Raw genomic sequence first — 16,983 nt, 5'->3', positions numbered from 1 at the left:
ATATATGTACACATATATATTTCTAAGACTAATGAAAGGAGGAAGAAAAGGAGAGTAATTTATAATAAAATTTAATCTATATTAAAAAAGTAATGGGCAAATGCCTAAGAACAGCTACGCAATGAGATGCTTGCAACTAGCTCTAATGAATGTTTGGACTAAGAGAAGTGTGGTAGTTTGTTATAATAATGGTTCCCGGTGAATCATGCCTCCCTGTGTCCACGCTCCCTTACAATGTGACACTGACAGTCTTCCCTTCAAAGGTGAGGTCACTTTTCCACCTCTTGAATCTGGGCTGGCTCTTCATCTGCTTAGATCAACAGGGAGGGGAGTAAGTGACATTGAACAGGTTCTAGAGGCTCGGCCTCAAGAGGCCTTGCAGCTTCTGTGCTTATCCTCTTGGAAACCTGAGACCACTCTGCTGTGAAAAAGTTCAGGATGGAAAAAACCATGTGAAGAGGCAGGCTGAGCCGTCCCCGGCTCCCAGCAGACCCGCCAGCTGAATACAGCCTTGGAGCTGAGTCCAGGCAAGACCAGCAGAACAGCCAGCATCCTACAGAATTAGGAGCATTATAATTCCTGCTTCCTTAATCCACTACATTTGAGGGTAGTTTGTTTTCTTCTTTTTTAAAAATTTTATATACATGTATATACATTTTTTTTGTTTTTGAGACAGAGTCTCACTCTGTCGCCTGGGCGAGAGTGCTGTGACGTTAGCCTAGCTCACAGCAACCTCAAACCCTAAGGCTCAAGCGATCCTCCTGCCTCAGCCTCCCGAGTAGATGGGATAACAGGCACACACCAGCACACTCGGCTAATTTTTTAAAAAAATATTTTTAGTAGAGCTGGGGGTCTCACTCTTGCTCAGGCTGGTCTCAAACTCCCGAGCCCAAGCAAGCCTCCTGCCTCGGCCTCGCAGAGCGCTAGGATTACAGTGGTGAGCCACCGCGCCGGGCCGAGGGTGGTTTGTTATGCAGCAATAGATAACTGATACAAGAAGTCAGGAGGTCAGAGACCATTCTTCACAGTGTGCAAGTAGCCTGCAAAGAGGTGTCTTGCACTCTGGGGCCCATCTTCGGCAGGTTAGCTGCACCCCTCAATCACCAGAGCAATTTAAAATGGCCCCCTGCAGGGCACATTCCTCTACTGCCCCCACGCGCTGGCCCCACCCGCCTTCCTAGCTTGTCTCTTGTCATTTCCCTGTCCAGTCCCCACCCTCACTCATTCTGTCCTAGCCAGCCTAGTCCACCCCCATCCTCTGCACGGATTTCGTGCTTTTCCTCTTTGGCCCTCTGTGCTGTTCCCTGGGCCTGGAATGTGCTTTTCTCTGCCAAACCAACTTTTTTCCAGCCGTGAAGAGCTGGCATGCACTTTTCCTGTGAGGCTTTCCCTGGCCTCTCCGGCTGGCCTCTTTTCTGCCTTCCAGGTTGAAGCACACATCTGGCCTATGTCTGATGCACGGCGCGCTCTGCTGTGCTGCCCCATGACCTTGCAGTTCCTCTCCACAAGCACGTGAAGGGCAAGTGTGAGGAGGGGGGCACGTGGGTTTCTTAGATGCCTTTTTCAGTCCTCAGTGCACACGGCACCTTGCACGTGATAGGAATTCTGAAAGAGGCACTCAATGATTTAGTTCTTTCTCCCTCAAAATCTGATATTTGAAAAATCTTAGGTTAAATTGCTAACTGGGATGTACGTAGGCAGGGCAGTCAACTGCCTGTGTGGGGATAACTTAAGAAGCAACCTCAGGGATGCTAAACACCCACAGATCTCCCCCTACCAGGTGATACTCTTCACCTGGATTTCAACTTCCCATTGTTAAGCCACTTAGGCAGGGACATTGGCTCCTCAAGGTCACTGTCAGCAATATCAGGAAAGGCAGACCAGACCTGGGGGCCCCAGGGACTAAGGTGTGTGAAGGACAGGTCAGATCCTTGAGTCGGGGAGGACTGATTAGCCTTCTAGGGCTGGGGAGTGGCACTGCTGGGTGGGAATTTGGAGTCCCAGATAGAAAAGGAAGGAAGAAAGTAGGAGGATGAACAGGAAGCTCTGCTCATAGCTTTGTTTGCACAGCCCTACACAAAACGATTCCTCACCTCTACCTCCCCTTCGTGTGTGTGTGTGTGTGCGTGTGTGTGTGTGTATCGTATTTATGCACTGGATTTAACAGATGAGGCATGCTTCTAGATGGGGTGTTTCCAGTGTATACATAAGAATGTGCATTTAGAAAGCTCTGAAGGTGACCCTGATGTATGCAGCTGGGGCTGCCCCGTGAGTCTTGGTGGCTACAAGTTGGTCTCAGTTTCCCAAATCTTTTCTCACTCCCTACACAAATAAAGGCACTTGAATGTCTGACCTGAGAGGCAAGGACTTACCAGAGAAGCATTGGTGTTCCCTGCCAGCGGGGCTGAAGCATTGAACACGGTTGTATTCACTGCAGATGAGAGGGCGAGGATCAGCTGTTGCTGGGCCGGGAGCCTGCGTCTCCCCAGGCCCCCCTTCCCATCTCCCCTAGTTCCTTAGAGCTGAGATTGGCTTCCGTCTTCACCCTCCTCACTCTGCCCCAGTGAGGGAAGGGTTGGTGGCACGGAGCCCAGGCCACAGCTCTGACAAACCGGCTGGCCCATGCTAGGAGAGCTCCTGCCTGCCAATGAACACGGGTTTGAAAAACTGAAATGATGAATCCGGTTCTAAGACAAAGTGCTAAGACAAGGGAGTTAATAATGTGCCTTGTGAATCCTTACTGGCCACTGGGCCCGTTCTGGGCGGTCAGACTTAAAAAACATTTCCAAAGAACTTACTCTGTGCCATGCATTATGCCAAACAAACCCTTACATATATTCATTTGTTACCAAATCTCCATGAAGTATCCCCATTGTACAGATGAGGTAACTGAGGCCCAGAGAGGTTAAGTAACTTGCCCAAGGTCACACAGCTCGTACTTGGAACCATGATCCCAGCCCAGGCAGGCTGGTGCAGATCCTACAAACCTCCCAGCTTCCCCACGCTGTCCTCCATAGACACTGCCCTTCCCTCCTGCCCCTCTTCATATGTGCTTTGTTAAGGTCAACTGGGCCAGTGAGAACTTGTTGGCTTTGAAATTATCTTCTCTAATCTACCCCTTGAATACAAATTTTGAGAAAAATTAAACCCGGGTTCAGGACCCGAAGGAGAATCAGGAGCCCAAGGACGCTGCTCTGAGCTGTTCTCTGGGCATCCCGTGCCAGGCACTTCCCTTCCCTGGCCTCGGGGTCCCTAACCATGAGTGGAGCGTTCAGGGGCCACAAGGAGAGCTGAGAGGAGCCACAGTCACCCTCTTCTCATTTCCACCTGGACCCTTCTGCTGTCTGTCCTGACTCCCTCCTTCACGGGGCCAGGCCCCTCAGGGGTACAGCCCCTCAGGAGGAGCCAGGCTCTGGAGGCTGGCTGCCCTCGCCTCCTCCTGCACTGCAAGGTGGAGGCCAAGGCCAGGTCCTCCCCCCTCCCTCCTCCCAGCGAAGGCAGACTGCACAGTTCCTTTGTAGCAGATCTGGGGAGAGAGGGAGGAGGCCCACCGGCCAGTTTGTCGGCAACAAGTCTGAAATGCAGTGCAGGCCCCATTTGGCTCCTGCCGGCTGGCCACAGTTGGCTAGAAACCCAGAACGAAGAAGAGGTTAATCTAGGGGCTTCTCCCAATCTCCAGCAAGCCATCTACGGGGCTGATGTGATCGCAGGGCGCTCTATGTTGCTCACTTTCAGGCCATCTGGGGCTGGGTGGCTAAGGCAGAATATTCCTAGAATTGCTACAGACAGAGGTTTGTTAGGATTATCTTGAAGATGGCTTCACTTATTAGAAATCAGGGACATCTGTTGCCTTTCCTCACATCACTGACCACAAGAAAATGATGTTCAATTAACGATGGAGACAGAGGAGCTGGGCAAGGAGGCTGACACAGGGCCACCCCGTCAAATGCTAGAGAATCCCCAGCTAACGTTTGAGCCTCAGGAGTTACCCAACATTTTCACTGGACCAGAAGTTCCTTTCATGTCTTCTGTTTAGGGTTATCAGTTCTTTTATATTGAGAACTCTGTAGGTTTATCTGAAAGCCACTTGAGATGAAGATGGAAGAAATAAAACATGGAAAATTCCAGAAAGGTTCCAAGCATCAACTATTTTAGAATTCTAGTGTTTACAAAGTGGTACTCACTTGGGGTTGAAAGCAGCCAAATCAGTGTGTGCAGCATTCGTAAATAGAATACAAATCAGTTACAATGGAAACAGAATTAAATATAAAAGAGAGTGCCCCCAACGAAGCTTTTATGGTGAAGACTGACAGAGAGAGATCGTATCCCATAGTGAGACCCGGCTTTGCAGTGAAACTAGGAATAGGAACAATCAGTAAGCAGGTGGCCCATAGACTGGGAAGGAAATCCCCCCACGGACTCCCTCTCCCCATTATCCTAAATATCTAGAACTTTCCATATTCCCCTAATCAAAACTAACTTGCCCTTGTTTCAGTTCTTTTACTCTCTGAAGAAATTGAAAATTTAATCTTACTGGGGTTAGTGGCTAACAACGGCTCAGTATTAGTAATTAGCAGTTCAGTCGAGCCGCGGTTCTCAAACTCGAGAGCGCATCAGAATCACTCGAGAGGCCTGTGTATACACACATGATTGGATCCTACCCCAGAGTTTCTGTTTCTGAAGGCCTGGGGAGGGGGCCCAAGAATTTGCATTTCTAACAAGTTCCCAGATGCTGCTGGTCTGGGGGCCACACTTTGTGAACCATGACAATAGCATGACCCAAGCGAATGAGGTGACATCAGGTACTTGGGCAAAGCCAGAGGGGGAGCTCTTTGGGAACAAGTGGCTTTATGATGCCCCTCAAACCCTACCTTCTATGCTCCTACATCCCCTGTTCCCAGGGCACCCCTAGGTTTGCTTTTTCCTGTGGATAGATCATTCTTAGAATAGCCAAACTTCCTCATATGACCCCAGAATTTGGACTGTTTCTAAAAGAGATCAAAGACATGTGCTTCTAGAAGCCATGTTTGTGAAAACTCTGTGTTCAGTGAATCCACAGTCTGGAGGGCACAAGCGGCAAAAGGGAGTGCTCTGCTGGGCAGGATTTGCTCCAGGGCAGAAGGAAAGCCCTGCAGGTCAGATCTGCTCAATGCTCTGAGCAACTTGCCCCAGCTCAGGACAAAGGGAAGCCTCATCTATCATTGGATTTTAATGGAATAACTCGAAATTAATGATGGAAAAAAAATGAAAGTAAAAAAATAAAGTCCAGATTTCTTTACAAAATCAGTGCAGTGACAGAGGGAGGGGGATATAACGAAAACTCAACTCCTTGAAGACAGGACACCTTTATCTTCTGCAAGGCCTGGTCTAAAGCAGGGCACACAATAATTATGCCCCAAGTATTTAGATTGACTTGTGATGAATTTTTTATCCATAATATTGTATTAAGGGACTGAACAACCCAATATCTACTTATTTCCTCCAACCCAACCTGGGTATAGATTTGAAAACCTCACAAAAGTCCCACGGGACTGGCAGGACCAGCACCGCTAGCCCTCTTTTATGGCCAGGGAAATTGAGGCTCCATGTGACATTGGGTGGTCTCTGGACCTCAGTTTGCTCTCTGTGAGTCCAGCCTGGTGGTGGTTGGAGAAGCGTGGATGGATCTCCTGCTCCTGCTCTGTAGAACCCTGGCACAGCCCACAGAAGGCTCTTCAGGGCAGGATCATGGCTGTGACAGAGGCCAGGAGCTAAGACGCTACGGGAAGTCTTAACTTTACAGATGATAGTTTTTTGGCCAGAAAGTAACTCCACAGGAATGGCACTATTATCACGTTAGCCAGTTGGCTGATTCAGCCTCCCACCCAGTTAGGGGCTCCCTTTTACAACATCCTTGGTAGATGCACATCCAGAGAATGACCAAGTAACTTGTTACCAGCCATTGGTGCCGAGACCTCCCGTGGTGGTGACTCCCACCATTGTAAGTTCTTCCCTAAATTCAGCCAGCATCTGGCTCCCAGGAGCCTCTGCTCTCATTCCCCTTTTGGTTCTACATTCGTGGTTCCAGAGGGTGACTGTGGCCTCTCTGTGACATGACAGTCCTTCTCTCATATCCCTAAGATGCTGAATAACCCCGGGTTCTCCAGCCATTCCTCAAATGGCCTGGTTACTGGATCCTCCACCCTGGACGTGTTCCCACTTGTAGGGATGTTCATCCATCTAGTGTGGTCTCACCTTACAAGGTATGTGACCCACTGGCAGAACAGTGTTGGGCAGAGCTCATCGTAGCACGCACTGTGGAGCTGGGGGCACTTCACACACCATAGTCTACCTCTGGCCTGGGCAGCACTCCTGGCGGGTGTGGCCTCCACCCCACCCCACACTGAGGCAAAGCGTGCCTCACTCTTTCCTCGGGTATCTCCGTGCCTCCCTGGTTATAACCCTGGATGCTGGTACTGTGACTCTTATTAGACCTACTGTCCCCTTGGTTTCCTTCTGCAAACTGGGTTCAAGACCCTGCCTTTGCTCCCTTGGAACAATAAACCCTGGGCTGAACAGCCTCTTCCACACGGGCTCAGTCTCCTGCATTTGAGTAGAGAGCTGTGATGGGGGTGGGGGAGTGGGGGGGTGGGGGAGGGTCCATGGCATGTCTGGGGTTACCGGTCACCTGTGTCAGGGGCGACGCACTCGCATTTGTAGGTGGTGATGGAGTCGGGCTTGAAGTCCACGTTGATGGGGTAGTACTTGAAGGCACCGATCATCTTCTTGATGGCATCGTAGATGAAGATGAAGCTGATGAGGGTGGAGAAGCCCTCCTCGGTGAAGCGGGTGATGTATTTGATGATAAAGCTGGCGTCCGTGGCCACCAGGACAAGGCACTGGATGGCCGAGTGGAGGCCAATCCAGAGGCGGAACTCCATGTAGTCCAGGCCGTTGCCTCTGGAAGGCAGAGGGAAGGGAGGGGCCTCCAGCCCGTGCATGGCACAGATGCCCTCCTAGGGACTGTAAGAGGATTGGGGACAGAGACAATTCCTGGGTGAAGTTGTCTGATCTTTGAGATCCCACCGGGGTGGCAGGAAAACACAGGAAGCACTAAGACATCTCAGTGGTCACCCGGTCGGTAAGGCACATCCAGAGTAAGTGAAAAACAGAGAATTTCAGAGTAACCGGGCTGGAGCAGGCCTTAGAAGTGATCCAGCCCAACCCTCATGTTGTAGATGAGGCAACTGGGCCTGGAGTGGAGATGGGCATTGCCTGGGTCCGGGTGCAGCCTCTGACATCTAGCCCAAGACTTTTCGTACCCTACATCGGCCTTCCAGTCCCAGCTGCTCCTGAGCAGAGTGGTGTGACTCACCCCCTCTTGTCTTGGCTGGTCCCTGTGGGCTGTGCTAATACGTGCCAAGATGGCTCAAAGGCAGGACTGGCAGGAGTCAGGAGGGACCAGCCATCCCCGTAGTCAGGGGCAGCTTTGGCACCTCACCCCAGCCTCCCCTTTGGGTCTGTTCCTCTGCCCTGGCCTCAGCACACTGCCCCAAGCTTGAGAGCAGGCACCTGGAGCCACCAAGAGGCACCTACTTGCTGAAGTCAAAGAGGAGCTTCTCGAAGATGAGGATGGGCCCTGTGCTGCTGAGGATGATGAGAGGCTGTCCTGAGAAGAGGCAGAACAAGGAGCCGGCCATGGCAGTGCCCAGGAAGCTCTCCATCACTCCCTGGGGACAGGAGGAGCATAGGCTCAGCACAGGCAGGAGCAGGGGCTGCGGCCCAGCCATCCCTCCCAGGGCTCAGGCCCCAGTGCTCGTCCTTTGTTCTGGGCCCTCTCCTCCCCACCTCTGCTCCTCGTTTCCTATGCCACAACTCACCACCATGGCCAGTGTTGCCCTCCCTAATCCCATTTGGATAAAGGTCCTGTGTGACCTTTTTGGCACCCTAGAGCCTAGAAAGCAAGCAGTGGACATGATTGTCCCTGTGTCCATTCTACTCCCAGAGTAGTCTAGCCCATTCATCCATCTAATTACTCATTCAAACGTCTATTTGGTCCTTTTAGAGGTCAGATCATCCATTCATTCATTCAACGTCTATTAAGTCCCTGTTATGTACCAGTCATTGTGCTAGGTTTTGGGGACCCATCAGTGAACAAGATGACACATCTTCAGTCTAGTGGGAGATACAGAAAAGCACCCAGGCAATTTCCGTAGAGCCGGTTTCTCAGCCTCGGCACTATGGACACTTGGGGTAGGTAATTCTTTGCTGCGGGGGTTTGTCCTGTGTGTTGCAGGATGTTTAGCAGCACCCCCAGCCTCTGCCCATTAGAGGCCAGTATAATAGTAGCTCCTCTTCCAGTTACAACAATGAAAACCGTCTCTAGATATTGTCATATGTCCCCTGAGGTCAAAACTATCCCTAGTTGACAGCCACTGCCAAGGAGTATGATGGGTGGGATCGGTTGAGGGTGCCAGGAGCATGCAGTAGGAGTGAAGGGGCGGTCAGGAAGGCCTCCCTAGAAGTCCATATGAGGAAGCAGAGAGCCAAAAAATGGGCAGGGAATTGGCCAGGAGAATAAGGTTAAATGGAGTGAGGGGAAATCGTGTCCTAGGCAGAGGGCAGTGTGTACAAAGGCTGGAGCTGGAAGATAGATAGTGTGTCTTTGAAGAGCTGAAAGACGATCAGGACTGATGGAAAAAGGAATGTGGTATGGGTGAGTAGGGCAGGGCTGCAGGAGGAGGCAAGGAGGGCCAAGTCAGGAGGACATGTGGGGAAGGTGATCGGCGAGTCAGGGATGAGGCCTGCCTTCTGGCGGGGACAGGTGGGAGAACCATGGCGTCAGGTGTTATACTGGGGGAGGCGTGGGAGCAGTAGGTCAGGAGGGAGGATGATGGATGCAATGTCGGCTGCGCTAGCCGGGGGCTCCTGAGGGGCAGCCATGTGGACATGCCCCGGAAGCAGCTGGACATAGAACCTGAAGCTCAGGAGAGAGGTGTGGCTGGCAATAGGCAATCACCCCAATTTATCTACGAAAACGAGCCTTCTCCTTGGTGTGCTGAGCTTTCCTTAGGTTCTACCCTGCAGGCCCCCATCGGAGAAGACCCTTGCCTAGGAGTCGGGCTGGTGTCTCTGCTGAGCTGATGTTTCCCAGGGAGGCCTGTGTTGTCATGGTAGCAGCTTACTATCCTTCTAAAAATGTCTTAACTCCAAACTAAAAATTCAAGATTGATTAAAAAAAAAAAAAAGAAAAGCGTGGGGAGAAAGCCACCATTAGCAACTCAATTAACGTCAATTAAGTTCATTTAAGTATCAGTGCGAAAAGGCACCAAATGACATAGTAGATGATTCCCCTTAAAAGTCTGACCTATTTATATCAGCTTTAAATTTGGCCTTTAGTAACCTGATTTAGCTTTAGATCTTTTAGTACTGTCAGATTATTACTTTTTGTTTTGAAGGGTAAAGGATTACAAAAGTGACGGCCTCCACCTGCATGGTGGAGGAAACCTTGATTTGTGGATTACAGGAAGAAGCCCCTGGCTGCCACCAGGTGGCGGCAGATTTCACTGGTTTTACGCGAGCGCCCCCAGCTCAAACACACCTGATAATTGTCGGTGGCATCCCCCAGGAGCCCACCAAAGGTGATCGCGTTGGTGATACAGCCGAGGTAGATGAATAGGATGGCAGAGATGGACTGGATGTGGAAGCCATCATAGAAGTCACTTGGGAACCAGGGCAGCTTCCTCTTGATGTCCAGACGCAGGCCACCGAAGAACCTGCTCGAGACAGGCCCGGGGGCTGCTTTCTCAGCACTAACACCAGGGCGGGAGCGGGGCTACTTACAGGGACCTGCAGAGTCTGGGGCAGGGGTGGGTGGGGGCAAGGACCTCTCCACCAGAACATTCGGGATCTGGAAGTTTGTGGTGGCACCATCCACACTGGCAAGGGTGGACTTAGCCTGTTTGGGACAGGGACAGTCTGACGGGAACGGAAGTCCTGGGGTCGGCACATGGTGGCCTTCCTCACATGCCTGATCATCCCCACGGCTCCTGCCCTTTGGGAAACACAGCTGTGTCCAACTTTCGGAAACAGAGACCTTCCAGATTAAGACACAGATTCATTAAGGACAGATTCTAAATTATAGAATCTATATTCTATATTATAGAATATATAAATTATAACAGGGGTTTCTTGCTCTCTGGAACAACCAGGCAGGGAATTTTAGGTTTAGGGACAGTGTGTATCGGGGATGCTATTTCCCATAGCTCCTAATGCAGTGCTTAGCATGGAGCAGGGTTTCTCGACCTTGGCACGGCTGATACTTTGGATTGGATAATCCCTGTGTTGTGGGGTGGCTGTCCTGTGCATTGTAGGATGTTTAGCAGCATCCCTGGTCTCTACCTACTAGATGCCAGTAGCATCTCCCCTCCACCTGTGACAAATAAAAATGTCTCTAGACATTGCCAAATGCCCTGGGCTGGGGGATGGGGGGAGTAAGGGAGGGGCAAAGTGGCTTCCAATTGAGAACCACTGGTATAGAGCCAAGGGCATATAAAACATGACTTCATTCTCAAAGTTATGATTGTAGCTTTGCAGAGCTATGCCTTTTCCTAAATCTAGATCAACTTCAGTGACTCTGAGAGCTGTCAGAGAAACACAGGCCAGGAGAATTTTCTTAAAAAAAAAAAAGAAAAAAAGTTTTCCAATAGGTACTATTAGGTTTAAAAAAAAAAAAAAAAAAAAGAAGGTACTGTTATGAATTGAACTACATCTTCCAAAAAGATATATTAAAGTCCTAACCCTCGGTACCTGTGATTGTGACCTTATGTGGAAATAAAGCCCTTTGCAGATGTAATCAAGTTAAGATGAAGTCATTAGAGTGGTCCCTAATCCAATATAACTGGTGTCCTTATAAAAAGAGGAAAACGCTACATGAGGACAGATGCACAGGGAGAAGGCCATGGGATGCCAGAGGCAGAGGCGAGCATGATCAGCCGCAACCCGAGGAACACCAAAAACTGTGGCGACCACAGCTAGGAGGAGGCGAGGAAAGAGCCTCCCCAGAATTGCAGAGGGAGCATGGCCCTGCCGACATCTGATTTGGAACTTCTGGCCTCCAGAACTGTGGGAGAATAACTTTCTGTTGTTTTAAGCCACTTAGTGTGTGGTACCTTGTTATGGCAACCCTAGGAAACTGGTACCAAAGGGTGTCTAGAGAAAAGTTTGACTTCCTCCACTCCTGCGCCTGCTCTCTTGGTCCCCTCGCCTGAGGCAACCCTTTTCTGTGATCCCTGAGGGGCTTCAAAGGCTCTGGGAGGGAGACAGCACAGAGCTCAGACCCCACGGCCTGCATGCAGTAGGCTCTACAGGCAGGAGTGGGGACGGTCCCTAGAGGGCGAGAGAGAAGGGGAGAGGCCTAAAGGACAGCAAGGTCACTGTCAGGCCTGGGCTGGGCACCTTCCTGTCCAGATAAGCTCCTCCCCGATTTCGTGCACGGCTGGCATCTCTCCATCATCCCCGCCGCTCGCTCCACTGGCTCCGCTGCCGCCAGCCCCGCCGCCACCTCCTCCTCCTCCACCACCGCCGCCTCCTGCAGCTGCTCCGCCACCTCCTCCTACAGAGCCGTTCATCTGTCCCAGCTCCGCCAGGGAGAACACAGATTTCCTGGAAGGGGAGGAGGACTAGGGAGAGTGGAGCCCCCAATCCTGGGGGAGGGCCAGCCCCTCCAGGACTATCCCCCAGCACACCCCCACCTCTCCAACAAAAATTATGAAATATCTTTAATGACAGAGAAAAATGCAGAAAGTGATTGAACGATACCCACACACAAGTCACCCAGATTTTACAAATGTTCACATGTGGCCATATTTGCTTTTGGTTTATTTTAAAGAGAAATAAAATAAGGATGGGCGCGGTGGCTCACACCTGTAATCCTAGCACTCTGGGAGGCCGAGGCGGGTGGTTTGTTTGAGCTCAGGAGTTCGAGACCAGCCTGAGCAAGAGTGAGACCCTATCTCTACTAAAAATAGAAAGAAATTATATGGACAGCTAAAAATATATATAGAAAAAATTAGCCGGGCGTGGTGGCGCATGCCTGTAGTCCTAGCTATTCGGGAGGCTGAGGCAGGAGGATCGCTTGAGCCCAGGAGTCTGAGGTTGCTGGGAGCTAGGCTGATGCCACGGCACTCTAGCCTGGGCAACAGAGTGAGACTCTGTCTCAAAAAAAAAAAAAAATGATACCAGCAGAGTTGAAGCCCCCTTCCCCCCCGCAACCCGCTCTAACTCCCCCCTCAGATACATACCTCTTGTCAGCAGAGGGCACTTTCTTGGGGGGCTCAATTCGGATATTCGGGTCCCATTCTCCAGGGGGAAGGACGATGACCTCATCCAGAAACTCATCGATCCCTGCGATCAGATCTTCCCGATTGCGGGCTTTATAGGCCACGTCGCTGAAGAGCTGGCAAGGGGAGAGGAGGGAGGGGAGAAGGTCAGTTCTCTCTGAAAGGCTCGTGTTGAGTTTCAAAGAAGTCAAAGAAATCACTCTGAACCACTGCTCCCCTGCCCACTTGCTCTCGGGTTTGGGAAGAGAACACAGCACAGCAGCCGCGATGCATCGGAAGCCCATCTTGGATCTGAAGGCAGGTCTCCATGTTCTTGCTGTAGGACTTTGGCTGAGTTTCTTAACCTTTCTGGTTTCAGTTTTCTACACAGGAAGCGCATTAGAAAACCTTTGTAGAGTCCAGTCCGAGGCTGTCTCCAGAGCACAGGGCATGCATGCTTTCTGACTGACAGATTTGACGGGCTTATGCCTGTGCTTAAGTCTCTAGGATCCCCCTCACTCTTGGGACAGATTGTGACCTCTCAGCTCTGCTGACAGGCTCTGTGGAGTCTCTGGCTCACATTTCCAGTGTCACCTCCTGCCCCTGAAGCTCTTACACTGAGCCTACATCGAACCACTTTCACCCAGCTTCTCTGAGCCTGACCCCTTCCCTTCGTCTGGGATGCTTGCCTTGTAGGCTTGTGCTGGGCCTAACCCCCTCCTGGTCATCCTTAGCTTTCAAGGCCCCTCATCTGTGAAGCCCTCCTGACTCCCTGGGCAGCTAGCAGACGGTTAATTTTGTCATAGGTCTGTGCCTCCCACGTGATTGGTACTCTTACAGGACAGTGCCTATCTCCTGATTCTCGTAATCCTCAGCATCCTACGCAGCACCTGGTACACAGTAGGTGCTCAGATGTGCCTGGGGGATAAGGGAATGAATGAAGGTGCAGCGCTTGATGCAGGAGCCACAATATTCAGGAGGACATGCCCCGGTTACCACTTACGTCATCTACCATGAGGGTGGCGATGGCACGGCCAATTTCATTGTAGGATTTTGCTCTCCCGGAAGGTCCCAGTAATATGAACAGAAATCTGCAAAGAAGATAAAGGAGGAGACAAAGAAGAGAAGGAGGAAAGTGAAAAGGAAAATAGAACCAGGTGACGAGAAGAATTCTTTGGCCCTAAACAACATTCTTAACTTTTCCGCTTCCCTCCTTCCAGCCCCGTTTTTGCTTTGGCGGAGCATTTCCTCTTCCCCTCCCACTGGGCTCCCCCTCGAGTACCCTCACCTTCGTCCTGCTGCCCAAGCCCACCTGACAGCTTCTCTCCCAGCTGTTGTCTCCTCTTTTATGATTATTGTTAATGAAGTCTCTAGAACTCTCCCCTAGTCAAAAGATCTCCCTTCCCAGCACACCCCTACGCTTAGGGGTGTCTCTAAGGGCACGTCTTGCTGACGGCACAGACAGCTGGCGTCCTGAGGGTGGCGTGGGGCAGGTTTCAATGGCTCTCACCTGGTGGGGACGGGCACCTCGGTCACCCCACCCAGCATGGCAGACTGGATGAGACGCACAAACGCGATGAACGGCTGGTCCAGGAAGTCTACCTCACCCACCAGCACGTTGGAGGCTTCTGAGTCCTTGGGGATCTTCTTCATGAATTTGTTTTTCCGCTGGTTGGGGAGGGGGAGACGAGATACCCATGGATACTCCCACCTGCTCTCACTTCTCCACCCCCTGCAGACTGCTTTGAGGCCTGACTTGAACAAATTCTTCGAGCCTGTTCTGATGGTCAGAGTGGCTGGGCTGGGCTTTGCTCTCCTTTTGCCGCCAGCTTTCTGGTGCACACGAACCCCGGGACCAGTCTCCAAGTCTGTGGGAGACTTCCACGCCCCCAAGTCAGCCCCGGGGTACCTCCCAGGAAACTCATGATTTCTGAGACTACCAAGGTGGCCTCTCTCCAGTCCCTCTGACATGTGTCTGTTCGGGACAGGAAGGTCAGATGTGAGAGGTGCCTGGGGGAGGCGACACTAGTATTGCCATTACCACTTACATATTGATTAAGATGGATTACGAAAGACTTTCACTAGGTAATGCTGGCTTATCATGGCTGCACCGTCTGTGTGCATGACTAAAAGTGGTGTTCCTCGCCAAATAATATTCTGGGATACTGACTGGCTCCTAAATTACTCCCCAGTTAAGGGCTCTAGGGTCAGACTGCCTGGGTCCCACCAAGGTCCTGCCACCTTTCAGCAGCACAGACTTGGGCGTGTTGTTTAACTGCATTAAGCCTCATGGTTCTCTCGTCAGTAACCGGGGGTTGGCGCTAGTGCTCTCCTGACACACAGAAAATGCCTGGCACGCGCAGCACATGCAGCGAGTGGACCTTAAATGTTGGTTGATTTTGCCATTGTTGTTATTATTTTATTATTTTGGCCACAAAGGGCCCTCAGGACACTGACATGAGGGACTGTCTTGGTTCTGCCTTCCACCAGACACGGGGTGCCTAGAAGGCCTGGAGGTCACCCACGCTCCTGAGGGCTCCTCACCATGTTTCAGGTTTCCTTGGTCACCTTTCTTCCTGTTCCTGGGGCACAGGCCAGGGGACCATGGACCCTCCTGCCCTGAGGCGTGCAGGGTTGGAACTGAGGGGCCTACTCTGGGGGCCCAGTCTCAGAATTCCCAGGACATGGGCCTTAGATCTGGACTCCATCTGCTTGTAGGACGCTCATCTCAGCAAGAGATCAAGTTAGTGGGAGACCAGAGTCCATGTTCTCCTGCCCCAGCCGAGGAAGAAGACACATGGTTTTGGGTAGTCCAATTAAATAACTATCACTGTTCTCCGCATGGGGAGGATCTACTCCCTTCTCTCCGCCAGCCCCAATCCCTAGCCTATCTTTAAAGGCACTCGTGGGTCGGGGATGTGAAGCTATGTGCACTGGTCTTCTCTCTCCAACAGATCCCAAGCTCAAGGACAGCTGGCACCATCTGATGTGGTTCTCTGTCCCCCACTCTCCCCAGGACCTAGCACAGAGCCAGCACCTGGGACTCAGTCACTGCCTGACTGACAGGCTGCTCAGAGTCACCAAGGCAGCCTAGAGCCCCACCTGGGGTCCTTCCTGGGGACTCCCGCTCTTTCATGGGCATGAGGTTCTACCCAGGAGGCCCCCTGCCCCTGAAACCAAAGGCGTCTTGCTACCCTGGCCCTCCACTGCAGCCAAGAGTGAGAGCTTTACTACCTGGTCTGTGTTTGGGGTTCGAGAAATGTCATTCATGCTTCTGCTCTGGGCGTGACCTAGGAGAGAAGGAAAAGAAGGGCCATCAGGGGAAGCCAGGCTCTCTCAGGTCCTTGTCCCTTGGCCCCTACTCATGCCTCCCCCATGTTCATAACCAAAGCAAGAACCTCCTGCCCCTTAATCCTCCCGCCTCCTTAAGCCAGTGTCCTCTCACTTTCCTTCCCTTCTGTGGCAGCTTTCTTAAAAGAGTTGCTAGACTCCACGTTCCACTTCTTCCTCCTCACCTCTCCAGCTACTGCACTCGGGTCTCTACCCCTCAACCCCACCTTCCTGGACCTCACCAGGATGTCTACTCCAGGGGGTAGCTCTGTTCCAGGCCCAGACAGGAGGAAGGACAGAGATGCGTTATTAGATGAGGTGCCAGGTGTCACTAAGCTTGGAATTTGTTTTCGAGAGAGACCAGTTTCACCTCCGTCCTCCATGACCCATGAGAGTTGTTAAAGATGGGCTGCGGACTTAGGCTGGCAGAGGGAGGGAAGGTGGGCTCGACACAAGGAGAACAGAGAGAGTGAGTTGTATGAACTGCCCGATCGCTCCTTCCTCTGTGAAGGTGGGAGGAAGTCAGCTCTCATTGCCCACTAGCAGCCCAATCTCGTGGGCACGCTCAGACCCATTGTGTCTCAGCCGTTGGCTTGTGGCCACTCCTTGTTTCCCAAACACTGGTCTCCTTGGTTCTCCTTCTCAGGACCCTCTCTTGCCTGGCTCTCCTGGACTCTTGTCTTTGCCCACATTCCCTCCAGGTGCCTTGCCCTCTCCTTCCTTGGTCGTCACATCCACTCCGGTTCCTTCCAACACACATGCGGGCCAAGGACACCCAGGGTGGGTCTCCAGTCTGATCTCCCCTGGAGCAGTCCCATCTGGCCCCTTGGGGACCCTGTTCCACTCACTGCCCCTCCCACCCACCCGATGGCCCTTCGAGGAGAATCTAGAACCTGGCCCCTTCTCTTCCCCGACTCCCACTTCCCACCCATCCACTCCGGCTCTGTGTTTTACTCTCCGTTCCTGAGTGCAGGCCCACGCTCTCGCTTCCAATCTTGCCCCCTTCTAGTTTATTCTCTCTTAGGCAGAAATCCGGTCATGCCCTGCTCCTGCTTTAAGCTTCTCAGGGGTCCCAACTGCCTTCAGAATAAAGTCAGGTTCTGTCGCTGGGGGCACAGGGCCCTCTTCGGTTTGGCCTTCCCCCTACGCTCCCTGTGGACTGACCTGATGTTCTCTCCCCGACAGACCCTTCCCTCCAGCTGCTGTTGGTTTCCCCTGTGTAGAAACCCTCTTCCCAACCCCACCCCGTGTTCCTGGGAAGCTCTTAGTTATTCTCCAAGGCTTCTCCTGTGCTCCTCCGCTCTAGCCTTCCCTGGGGACTTCGGCTGGCAGAGGGAGGCTGCGGGCAGGTGCA

At 51.9% G+C, this 16,983-nt stretch overlaps 1 protein-coding gene across 1 annotated transcript in view; it reads right to left on the bottom strand.

Moving 5' to 3' along the window:
• The window catches only part of SLC4A5 (solute carrier family 4 member 5), a 69,079-nt gene that overhangs the window by 16,219 nt on the left and 35,877 nt on the right, over positions 1-16,983 (bottom strand). The window contains exons 7-15 of the mRNA XM_069494425.1: positions 15,534-15,589; positions 13,810-13,967; positions 13,303-13,390; positions 12,282-12,436; positions 11,437-11,643; positions 9,581-9,755; positions 7,576-7,709; positions 6,668-6,939; positions 2,373-2,431 (exon numbers count right to left, since the gene is read on the bottom strand). Of these exons, the coding sequence (XP_069350526.1) occupies positions 2,373-2,431; positions 6,668-6,939; positions 7,576-7,709; positions 9,581-9,755; positions 11,437-11,643; positions 12,282-12,436; positions 13,303-13,390; positions 13,810-13,967; positions 15,534-15,589 (1,304 nt within the window). The remainder of the gene's footprint in view (positions 1-2,372; positions 2,432-6,667; positions 6,940-7,575; positions 7,710-9,580; positions 9,756-11,436; positions 11,644-12,281; positions 12,437-13,302; positions 13,391-13,809; positions 13,968-15,533; positions 15,590-16,983) is intronic.

This window comes from Eulemur rufifrons, chromosome 19 (assembly GCF_041146395.1).
Source record: "Eulemur rufifrons isolate Redbay chromosome 19, OSU_ERuf_1, whole genome shotgun sequence".
Lineage (NCBI taxonomy): Eukaryota > Metazoa > Chordata > Mammalia > Primates > Lemuridae > Eulemur > Eulemur rufifrons.
The sequence above is the reverse complement of the archived record's forward strand: the minus strand, read 5'-3'. Positions and strand labels throughout refer to the sequence as shown.